Genomic DNA, 12104 nt, shown 5'->3' with positions numbered 1-12104 from the left:
GCCCGCGTCCGTCCAGCGGCCAATCAGCGGCCGTCGTTAGACGTTAGGGGGCGACGTGGGGGGGAGACGGCAGAGAGCGGCGCTGCCATTGGCTGCGCGCGTGCGGGGAGCGGTTTGAATCGGCGGCGCCGGGCGGGGAGGTGAGGGGCGACCGGGGGCGGGGGTGCGGGGTGGTCCCGCGGCTGGTCACCTGTGGCACCTCACGCCGTGTGTGTGTGTGTCTCCCCGGGTCGGGGGTGGGGCGGGGTTGTGTGAGGAACCGTCCGCTCCTCGGTGTGGGCTCCCCGAAGAGCGGGGCCGCACGCCGGAGCGGGGAGGCTTCCGGGGCGCGGGGCGGTTGTTGAGGTAACGCTTGAGGCAGCGCCCGCGGTCAGGGGAGTCCGGGGCCCTCTTTCTGTGGTGTCTTCGCGTCTTTTGGCTACGTTCTTCACATTGTAGTTTCCCCAAAATGCAATATTTGTCGCTTCGGGATGTCTCTCTCTCTTTCCTCCTCTTCTCCTTGGAGCATTGTTCATTTCAGCGGCCAGTCCGGCCCAAACCACGACACAGGATAAAAAAAAACCTGTTAACAAAAGCCTGTATAAAATGATACTTTTTACGTTGTTCACTCCTCTCGTGCACAAATACATCCCAGCAGATCATGGGAACTTAAGAGAAGGATATGGTTTTTATCAGTTGTATGTAATGCTTCTAGCAAGACAACTATGAACAACTTCCTGATTTTTGAGATGCAGTCCATGTTCTTACCTACTGATTTGGTGGTAGCTTTGTCCCCACGTGAAAGTGGGTATTTTTCTATACATTAATTTTAAATGTATCTTTTTTTGACAGTAATGGCAAAGTATAAGAAATGCCGACGGAAAAAGAGAGCCAGAGCAAAATTTCTACTGGGAAAAAAAGGAGATGCTGCAAAACCAAACCCTCAGGGCTCAGGCTGTCCTTCTCCACGGTAAAAGGCTCAGTTGGAAATTTTCCTTTTAACTCAATTTCTGGGTCCGTTGTTTGCTCCCCATGGCTTGTGGAACTGAGGAAACAATTGTGTTTGGGGTATCTGCATCCTGGTATGGATGCTGTGGAATTGTTTAATCTTGTATATCTGCTAGTACTCTACCTATTGTTAACTTTAACGTGCAGGAAAAGCAGTTTGGATAAAAACGTATTGCAAATATGATTTTTATTTTTTTCACCTTCCTTTATTGAAATGTATTTTGGTCTTTCCTGATCTCTGTGCTTGTGTTTACTCTGTTGTCACTTGCTGTTGCTGGTACTTGACATTTCCAGATGATTGGTCACAGTTAACCTTTTCAAAGGCAGAAATTCTAGATATAATTTTGACCACATTCTGAAATGTTCTGTCCTAGGTCAGCAGGTGATCTCGCTCTGAACACGTTGTCTGTCCCAAGCCATCTGCCCTCACTCTGGTCATTAGCCTTGCCCAGTGTAAAAAATGTGGTAAAACCCTTTACAGCAACAGCATCATTTTTGTATTGTTGGTGCCAGAACACGGTTGCGCAGGTAAGTTTTCTACTTCTCTGTTTTTGCCAGTGTGTGAGGTTGTTCTTAGCACTCAGGTGCAGGATATACAGTCAGATTTGAGAACTAAGCTGTAAATTTATTTACATCTATTGAAACATCCAAAGTGTATTTTGTGTTCACTGTTGAAGGAATAAGTATGAGAAGAGTGTCAAGGCCACCGTGGACATTAAATGCATACATGAAATTGTATGTATTGCAATATGAGGAGGATTTGCAGTGACAGAGGGTGCAGTCTTTCTTTCATAGCAGAAACGATTGTATGATTTTTTTTCAGGTCAAATATGAATCATACTTTAGAATTTGTAGACGAAGTTAAAGTTTTTTTGGAGAAAGTCACTCCTTGGGTTCCTGCCAAGGAAATATTTGGTGACATTTTCTATCTTGACTACAATGAGAAGACCTTGTGACAGAACTTTCAATAGTAATCATAGCCCTGTCTCAGGAAACATAACTTGGTGAAAATGTTTATCTGTTTTCTTTTTATGTTTAGAGCTTTAAGGTGGTTAAAGACACTATATTTCCATCACAAACCTACTTAAGGGAGCTAAATATGTTCAGAGAGCAGCTGGAAAAGTTGGAAACTGAATTTTCCAGACTAAAAGGAACCCTCCAGGTCAGTCTCAGTCCCAGTGGGGCAGGGTAATGTTCGCTTGTGTAAGCACGTAAGGAAACTGTGATCAGTGCAGATAATCTGAAATCTTAAGAGCTTCTCTATTGGGCAGCGCTTCACCTCTTCTTTGTCTTCAGTGTTACTAAACTGCGGTTACCTCACGGCTAGAGGGAACTGGTTTGCTGGCAAGCCTCATGAGAGGCTTTTTATGTCTTTCTGGATCAACTGAAGCCAGAACCTCTGTGCTGTGAAATTTCATCTACTTTTGCCAGTGATTTAATATTCTCTTATTTATTTATATTGTTCACAGATGAATGGAATTACAGCAGAAAATTCTCTTTGTCAAAGGTGTAATAAACCAGTTCTGCGTGCTCCTGTACAAACGCAGATGGACCTGCCGTCATCAGAATCTGGCCCTTCTGCAATACAGCTGCAGCCCGTATCTGCACCCCCTCCACCTCTTCCTCCTCCTCCTCCGCCACCACCGCCACCACCACTGCCGCCACCAAGACTGCCTCCAGCGCCTCTCCTCCTCAAACGCGGCAACGGCTCTAAAGCACTTTTGGTAGGGAGTAAAAGGTTTCTCCATTTCTTCACTCGTGTCTGGGTTCTTTGGGCCTGGTTTCATCAGGAAAGGGTGTCTTTGTGAATGCTCTGTCACTTGCCAATCCTGATTTCCCTTCCAACCACCTTTGTTTTCAGGCACCAACAGTAAAAAAGGATGGGCCGATGCAGATCACTCTAAAAGATCTCCTGAATGTTAAACTGAAGAAAACGAATAGCAACCTGAGAATGGACAAGGTAAACCGGAGGACACACAGATAAATGGATAACGGTGTATTGGGCAAACTCCATGCTGGAACTGATGTATATTCTGCAATGCTTGCCTCAGCCCCTCATAGAATTTTTTCAATAAATGAATTCTTCTTTTCCAAAAAATCCAATGATCAGCTTTAAGTAATCCTCCTAATTCTGCACCTGGGCATTCGAAGTGAAGAAATTAAGTGACTAACTTCAATCTCGGCTAGCATGCAGGACAGTTCTCCTTATTTTAGATTAAGAACACATAGCTTTGTGTCTGTGTTACAGATTTTAGGCTTTCTTTTGCCTAGGTGAAATCTTGTTTGCAGCAGTGGGTTGTTTTTTTTTTTTTTTTTTTAATAAATCTGGTTTTGTTCAAGGCACGTTAAAATCTTAATGATTCAAAAAAGCATAAAAGCCATAGACCATAGAAGTCTTTCAGAGTATAAATATTAAATAGAGTTAAGGTTAATGAGGCCTTCTAAAGTTTATTTGTGGTAATGTTTCTTTTCTCACTTTAGGCAGAATCACCAGCAAAGACACGCAGGGCGTTAATTACAGTCTCAGATTTACAGAGTGTTAGTCTGAGACCTAAATCCAAGCCATCAGCTCACGTTACGAACTCCTTAATGTAAGATGTTTTCTTCCTTTCTTTGCTATTAGATTTTTCTGTTCTAAACAGTGATGAACACTGTTTACAGAGGGGAAAATGTTTTATCTTAACAATTTGTTTTGTTCTGTTAGCACCCCTCCTAAAAATCAGTTAGATCTTCGAAAACATCTGAAGAAAGTCAATATACAAAGGCAAGTTCCTTTCTATTCTCTTGTTTGTTTTTTTCTAGAAACAATAGAGAACTAATGATAATTCCCCTTATTCCCAATCTTTTCAGAAGCCCTGGTGGCACTCCACTAAATAGTAAAGAAAACATGGAGTGTGGGTCTGGGCTGACACCAATAATGACACAGGCACTACGGCGCAAATTTCAGGCAAGTCATGATGTGTCTCTTTTTGAAATTATAAACTTTACAGTCCATAGAATTATATACCAATTTTTTTCCCTATAGTGCAGCGTCACTGGTACGTGTTACCTAAGTCACCGTCTCTCCATAATTCTTCTCCAAAAGCCCTAAGTAGCCCTACGTAAGGGTGCTTGTTTTACCAATTCCCATTTTACTGGTAAGGAAACTGCAGAGCAGAAATGCCATTGCCCGTCTCCGAGCAGGTTATCTGACAATGGTTAGGAAGAAAAGTTGCTTTTTTTTGATGGCCGTTGTAGTGCCTGAATGTGATCTCTGATGTCATAGTGCCAGTTTGCAGGAGAACACAATCTGAGGGTTAACAATGTCTTGATAGGGTCTGTTTTCTTTTATGAATGTCAGTTAAGAATTGCACTATATTTTATCTCAGTCAGAATTAGCACTAAGATCATTTTTTTTTCCTATTTTGACAGATGGCTCATCCGAAGAGTCCCTCGCCAGCCCGGTTAAGCACTGCAAACAGCTTTGATGAACAAAAGTAGGTTTATAGAACAATGTATTTTACATTCATGGTCCGAAGAAGCCACTTGAATCCCATTTTTATCTCACTCAAGCATATGTATTTGTAACAAAATCCAGCACGGGGCATCATGAAAAACCCCTTTAGGATTCTGCTTTTTAAAGGCAGTGTCTTTTTAATGTCTCTCAGTCTGGTTGCATCTTCTCTGTTAATGGAAGAAAACCAATGAAATTTCCCAAGTCTTTTGCTACCTGGCTGCTGCTGAAGCGGGGACTGTTATGCGTCCTAGCAGTGGTGCTCCTTGTAATATAAATATGTATTTGCTGAAATTCAGTATTGTTTTTACATTTTTTGTTGTTTAAACAAGAAAAATCTCGTTGGTAACTGCAGAGGTTCAAAGCAAAGCAAACATCTAATAACTGATGTTATTAGAGCGAAAGGCTGCAAATTTCCCAAAACAATTCGACTGCGTGTATAAGAACGTATGAAGTGATTGCACTATGTATCTCTGCTGGCTGGCGTCACATCGCCTGTCGCGACAGACTGCGCTGAGGAGGGACCGAAACCCCTCCCGAGTTTAAAACCAAGTTCACCGGCGGCGAAGGCGGGAGGACCGGGTCTCAACGTTGTGCCGTGCCGTGCCGCGCCTCCTTGCAAAATCTCGCCGTGTCTCGCCCCTCGCAGCCCGCTCCCCACGGCCGCCACCGAACCGCCGGTGCCGACCGCGCTGGCGCGGGCCCGCCCCGAGCCCTCCCCGCCGGCGCCGGGCCGCGCATGCGCTGGTCCGGGTGGCTGCCGCTTCCGGGCGGGCGGAGCGGGACCATGCCGCCTCCCGGCGGGCTGGCCGGGGCCATGGCGGCGGCGGCGACGGCGGTGGGGCCCGTCAGCCTGCGGGAGATGCTGCTGGCAGTCACGGCCGCCGCCGAGGGGGGTGGCCCGGTGGCGGGCGGCGACGAGGAGGTGTGCGTGGTGGGCATCTTCGGGAAAACGGCGCTGCAGCTGTGCTCGGAGAAGGCGGCGCTGGTGAGCACTGTGTGCGACCGGCAGGTCTTTCCCCTCTTCCCCGAGGAGGACCCCGAGCTGGAGGAGGGCGGCCCGGGGCAGGAGGGCGACCTGGCGGCTAAGGACTACAACCAGCTGCAGGCCTACTACAGCCAGGAGAACCGGGTGCTGTACCTGGTACTCACCTCCATCTGCGACACGCCGCAGCTGCTGCGGGCCTGCGGGGACCTGGCAGCGGCCGAGAGCAGGGAGAGCGGCCCCGGCCACCCCTCCGGTGGCCCGGCCCCGCTGCCACATGCCGAGGCCCACGAATTCTGGAAGCACCAGGAGAAGCTGCACTGCCTGAGCCTCCTCTACCTCTTCTCCGTCTGCCACATCCTGCTGCTGGTGCATCCCACCTGCTCCTTCGACATCACCTACGACCGCGTCTTCAGGGCGCTGGATGGGCTGCGGCAGAAGGTCCTGCCCTCCCTGAAGGCTGCCATCAAAGACTGCCCCGTCGGCAAGGAGTGGAAGCTCAACTGCAGGCCGTGCCCTCCGCGTCTCCTCTTCCTCTTCCAGCTCAACGGGGCCCTGAAGGTGGATCCCCCCCCAGCCAGGGGCCAGGACCCCTGTGGTCACCTGGAAAAGCCTCCCCCCAAGAAACACTCTCCCAAGAGGAGGTTGCAGCATGCTCTGGAGGATCAGATCTACCGCATCTTCCGCAAGAGCAGGGTGCTAACCAACCAAAGCATCAACTGCCTGTTCACTGTGCCTGCTAACCAGGCTTTCGTGTACATTGTGGCTGGTGGGCCCCAGGACGGAGATGATCCAGTGGCCATGCTTCTCGACCAACTCAGGAGCAACTGCACCATGAGAGAGACAGACTCGCTGCTGGCTCCCACCCTCTCGGGACCCAGGAGGTATCAGATGATGCGGCATGGCAGGCAGCAGCTGTCCTTCCATGCAGAGAGCACCAGCAGCAGCTCCAGCTCCTCTGGGCAGCTTGTGGACTGCACCCTTAAGGAGTTCTTGTGGCAGCACGTGGAGCTGGTGCTCAGCAAGAAGGGCTTTGATGACAGCGTGGGGAGGAACCCACAGCCCTCTCACTTTGAGCTCCCAACCTACCAGAAGTGGGTCGCTGCAGCTTTAAAACTGTATGAAGTGACCATTGAAGGCAAAGATGATGACCCAACCTCTCTTACCGGGGAACTGAGCTCAAAAATCATGAGTAGTATCAAAGTCTTGGAAGGCTATTTAGATATAGACACCAAGTTCTCTGAAAACCGTTGCCAGAAAGCTCTCCCCATGGCCCACAGCGCCTATCAATCCAACCTGCCCCACAATTACACCATGACGGTCCATAAGAACCAACTGGCACAGGCCTTGCGTGTGTACAGTCAGCATGCCCGCGGCCCGGCCTTTCATAAGTACGCCATGCAGCTTAACGAGGACTGCTACAAGTTCTGGAGCAACGGGCATCAGCTTTGCGAAGAGCGAAGTTTAACTGACCAGCATTGCGTGCACAAATTTCATCTGCTCCCAAAAGCAGGTAAAGCAGCTCACTTGTAATGGGGTCTCATGGTTTTATTTCCTATCTGCTTTAAAATGTCTTAGGCTGAAAACACTGACTCTTCCATGTTTATGGAAGATGAAAGCTTGGCAGCTTTAAAGCTTCATCTTTGTAGAGTGGGATTAATTATAGCAGAGCTGTTGTGCAGGTTTCCTTCATGTTGAGTAAAGTTTAGGAGTGAGTGGACTGTTAGTAGGAACTTTGATTTTGATAGGAACTTGGATTCTGCCTTGCTAACTGGAGACATTACACTGGAGTACTTCAGAGATATCTAAGAGAACAAAAGTTCTCTAGGAAGCATAAGTGTCCATCCCCCCCTGCTTTTTTAAACAGCTTGATTAATGTCAGTCAAGAAATGGAAACTCTCTGATGCACATTTACTGCAGGCAGAAGAACTAGTTATGCCTTTTAGGAAGAGGTTGTAAAAACAAGATTCAATTTAGTGGTATAACCTACACTGGAACTTTGTATTAGAAGCGGGAAAGGGAAGAGTTCGTTGACAAACTGGCATTGCTGGCACATAATCTTGCATATGTTATAGCAGGGAGAAAGCAGTGGATGAAGGGAATGAAAGAGTGTCTTAGAAATTATGAGCAGTTTATCTAGAGTGTGACTGATTTTTGCTTTTAGGGGAAAAGCCAGAAGCAGACAGAAATCCTCCGGTTCTGTACCACAACAGCCGGGCTCGTTCCACTGGTGCCTGTAACTGTGGGAGGAAGCAAGCCCCTCGGGATGATCCCTTTGATATCAAAGCAGCTAATTATGACTTTTACCAGGTAACTATTTTGTCTCCATTTTTGCTTCAAGCAGTGCTTTTGCTTCATCAACAAAGTCTGTGTTCTGAAGTGACTACAATTAAGTTTTCTCTTAACCTTATCAACTTGTAAATGTTGCTTGGGGGAGATATTTCTGGGAGCAGAAATTGTTTGCGTGATGGGTTGACCAGAGTGGGCAGCCCCAGTCTTCAGCCATGCATGCATGTAGAGCATTGATTTATACTTCAAGTGTGTTGGTTCATGTGAATTTTAAATCCATCATGTCTGTGGGCTGTATTCCCATCACTGCTGTGGTTCTCATGTAGCGCAAACCTCTTGAATCTTAATTGTAGCTGCTGAATGTTATGACTCTCAACTCCCTCATCCCAGAGAGCGAAGATGGAAAGTTAACCATACCTTCTTTCTCATAGATGCTGGAAGAAAAATGCTGTGGGAAACTGGAGCACATCAACTTTCCCGTATTTCAGCCAAGCACACCTGATCCGGCACCTGCTCGGGATGAGTCATCGCCTGCCCCTCCAGAAGGCGAGATTGAGAAACTTAAAGAGAAAGAACCTCAGACTCAGGGAGAAAGCACAGGCCTGAGCTTAGCCCTCAGCCTGGGGCAGTCGACTGGCAGCTTGGGCGCTTACCCGCCTGACGCCCAGGGTGGAGGGGACAACGCAGAAAGTCACGGGCAGAGTGGGGACTCCAAAAGTGAGAAAAGGCCAAGCCTGGTAGATCGCCAGGCATCCACTGTCGAGTACCTCCCTGGGATGCTCCATTCCAATTGCCCCAAAGGCCTTTTGCCCAAATTCTCCAGTTGGTCACTGGTTAAGCTGGGGCCTGCTAAGGCTTATAACTTCCACACAGGCTTAGATCAACAAGGCTTTATCCCGGGAACAAACTATTTAATGCCTTGGGACATTGTCATCAGGACGAGAACTGAAGATGAAGGAGACTTGGATACCAATTCCTGGCCTGCACCGAACAAGGCTGTTCCTGGAAAAAGAAGTGCGGTTGTGATGGGAAGAGGAAGACGGAGAGATGACATTGCTCGAGCTTTTGTAGGATTTGAGTATGAAGACGCACGTGGTAGGAGGTTCATGTGTTCAGGGCCTGATAAGGTCATGAAAGTGATGGGAGGGGGGCCGAAGGAATCCGCCATCAAAGCCCTCAATTCTGACATGCCGCTGTACATCCTGTCGTCAACTCAGGGACGAGGACTCAAGCCACATTACGCTCAGTTCATGAGACTCTTTGTGGTGGTTCCTGATGCTCCGCTGCAGATCACATTAACGCCTCAAGTAAGGAATGGAAGAGGGAATCTGGTAACTGTAGAGAAAGGGTGGGTTGTTGCAATGTTAACTGTAGGACCAGAAGGCACAAGGATGATGGGTGTCAGAGGGATGCTACAGGAAACCCTCACCAACCCAAACCAACTTTAGTCAAGTTCTCTAAGGCAATAGTCACCAAAAGTATCTGTTTTATAAACATTTCGTTCTTTTTAAACTTCAAGATTTGCTTATGCCAGCTTTATACTTTGTACAAAGTAAGTTTTAAAAAATATTTTATCAAGGATGAATCAATAGCATTCCATACCATAATGACTGCTTTGTTTTAGAAAGATAACAAGTGAGTAACGAGTGTGTAAGAATGATGTTTTTAAATGTCACAGAGAAAAGCAGTGACTCATTGCTGAGATTAATTATTCTGAGTTACCCTTTAAATTTAGGAGGTGAAAAGGTATTGGCTTTTTTAAAAGGAGCTTTTTTTCTCATTTTCAAATATGCATTAAAAAATGGAGAAAAAGCTCCATTTACATTTTCTTACTTTTTAAGTTAGTAAAATATGAACAAGTAAAATATGAATATTGGTGCTATATGAAGTACTGTGTGCACATAACTGCTTATTGTTTATTAGACTATGGCAAGAAAATTGGCGTTCCTTGTACAGTAGTGTCACTGAATAACAACACTTGGCACAAAACGCATCCGTATTGGAGGGGGGTTGCGCAGATTTGGGACGCTTTGTAACCCTTTGAGCTGTTTGAGAAGTGCCACAAGATCCTTCATACTGAAGCACAAAACAAGGGAGTTGGCTTCTTTTATGGGACACAATCAGCTACTCGGTTATGAACCTGCTTTGGTTTAGAAGTTAAAGGAAGGATACTGACTGAAACCTGATGCCAACACCAAAATTTCAATGTGGTTTGCAATTTGTCGTGTTAGTGTTTGAAACTGAGGCAAGAACTGCAGGTTCGGTTTGTGCTGTTTTTTGTTCTGCTCCTCATTCACAGCTTACATCTGTATCACAGCTTTTGACTCCTAAGGGTGTGTTTTTATTTGGAAAATCCGTTACGCTTTGTGTTGTGGGTTCCCGCATCAGTTCCTCATGTGAATAAGACTTTCTGAATCTTTTAATATGAATTATACAAGAGTCATATTAAATGTTGCTAAAATCCTTGAAATTTCACATTGATTTAGAGTGAGGTAGTGGCTCGGGGATGTCTGTGCTAGTGGTGAAATCTGCTGTAACACAGCGTTTACTACTGCCTGAGAGGCAAATGGCTTGTGTTTGTATTGAGGCTCTCCTTGGTAGGACCTAATCTGCAGCTTTACATTCAGCATCTTCACTGTGATAAAATTGGAAATTTATGGATGTCTCACAATAACAGCACAGTCATTTCCTGGAATTTGCTCCAGTGGATGAGAACCTGGTTGTAGGCAAGACTTAATAGAGTTCCTTGGATTCAGTTTGCTCTTAAGTTTGGTTGTTTTTTAAAAATCCTAATGATGTTTGATTATGTACTTATATTTCCTTTTCTTTACAGGTTCAACCAGGGCCACCACCTTGTCCTGTATTTTACCCCGAGAAGCAGGAAATAACCCTTCCATCTGATGGGCTGTGGGTGCTTAGGTTTCCTTACGCGTATGTGACAGAACGTGGACCCTGCTTTCCTCCCAAAGAAAGCCAGCAATTAATGAGTTACAAAGTTCTCCGAGGAATACTGAAAGCGATTACACAATAAGATTTATTCTGGTAGATTGATATTGGTTTAAAAATACTATCTTCAATCCAAATCCTGGATTTTGATTCTTGTCTGTTAGCAAACAGCTATCACGGATCTAGTGAAGCCCATTGTATTTCACTGGAACACAGGTTGAAAATAAGGTCTGGTGTCAAAGCAGATAAAGGAATCCAAGACACATGTATATTTTCCATTTATTAGATTTTCATATGTAAAAAATAAAAGCTGGTTATCACAATACACTGAGCCTGTATTACTAGATGTTTTGAGGATAGTGCTTTTCCCCATCATATCTTTCTATGTACATCATTAGGAATATTTAAAAATTAGCATTGCCTGAAATCAAGAGTTGCCTTTATCATATTGAGGCAGTGATGAGCAGAATCTTTTCTCTTTTTCTAAACAAGCTATTTCTATGTAAACGATAGATGCTTTTAATGTGCAGATGTGAGAAGTCATTTGTCTTTGATTTTGTCTTTAAAAAAAAAAAAATGGCATTGCAGTTCTGATTTGTATTAACATCATTGCCAGAAACTGTGCTTGCCTATATCCAGTTGCAATATTTTACTGTATTTGCATTTATAGATCAGATTTTGTTTAAGGGCTGACTTAATTTCATATTTTGGAATGACGGATCTCTTTGGAAACTAAAGCTGCTGGTAATTTGTGGCAAATGCAGAGCTGTATAAGCTTGTTCATTATAAGCAACTACAGCTTGTCAGTATAGCTTGACTTGTAGTGATTAAACAGACTTTTGGTTGCTAAAATGATGGTTTTGTCCCAGTTTGAATCTCAAATTGAGGGTTTTTGAGTAATTATACTATGCTTTCCAAAAGATGTGCTACGTGGTGTACTGAAAGGTGGCTTAAATCCTGCGAGCCTCACTCGTGGCTGTCGGTGCCAAAAAATTAGTCACAGTAAATCGACTTGTTTCTGTCAAGGTAAGATGTATTAGTGATATTGGCTGTTTGCTGAGACCTAATTTAATTTCTAGAGTATTTGTTTTTAGTTAGCATGCATACAAAATTTAATTTGCCAGTTTGTTAGAATACAGTTTATTATTATACGGCATGACCAGAGCTGAGACCTGGTTTGTGTTTGGTGTCCGGCACCTCTGACCAGCTGGGTGTGGAAACACCTCCCGCTGTCTGCGAAGAGGACACCTTAGTGAATTTAGATTTACCAAGCCAAGTGAAATCAATAAAATGAAAAGCAGCTCAGAGAACAGTTGTCTCTGTGAGGTGCGGCCATGCTACAGGGCAGCGGGGAAAGCGAAATGGGAAATTAAAGCATCTAATTGGAAATCCCTTGCAGAATTT

General features: G+C 45.3%; 2 protein-coding genes across 2 annotated transcripts; both read left to right on the top strand.

The window, feature by feature from the left end:
- Nucleotides 1-6: 6 nt before the first annotated feature.
- PRR11 (proline rich 11) lies at nt 7-4561 on the top strand. Its single transcript, XM_063341820.1, has 10 exons — nt 7-140; nt 832-949; nt 1362-1515; nt 2027-2149; nt 2457-2711; nt 2849-2947; nt 3469-3578; nt 3692-3751; nt 3838-3934; nt 4399-4561. The coding sequence occupies exons 2-10, from the start codon at nt 834-836 to the stop codon at nt 4465-4467; spliced, it is 1083 nt and encodes a 360-aa protein (XP_063197890.1). The 5' UTR covers nt 7-140; nt 832-833; the 3' UTR covers nt 4468-4561.
- A 545-nt stretch (nt 4562-5106) lies between these two features.
- SMG8 (SMG8 nonsense mediated mRNA decay factor) lies at nt 5107-11025 on the top strand. The gene is made up of 4 exons (XM_063342004.1): nt 5107-6978; nt 7630-7775; nt 8186-9061; nt 10588-11025. The coding sequence occupies exons 1-4, from the start codon at nt 5220-5222 to the stop codon at nt 10783-10785; spliced, it is 2979 nt and encodes a 992-aa protein (XP_063198074.1). The 5' UTR covers nt 5107-5219; the 3' UTR covers nt 10786-11025.
- The last annotated feature ends 1079 nt before the right edge of the window (nt 11026-12104 follow it).

This window comes from Chroicocephalus ridibundus, chromosome 7, assembly GCF_963924245.1.
Source record: "Chroicocephalus ridibundus chromosome 7, bChrRid1.1, whole genome shotgun sequence".
NCBI classification, from domain to species: Eukaryota; Metazoa; Chordata; class Aves; order Charadriiformes; family Laridae; genus Chroicocephalus; species Chroicocephalus ridibundus.
This window is presented reverse-complemented; position numbering and strand designations above follow the sequence as displayed.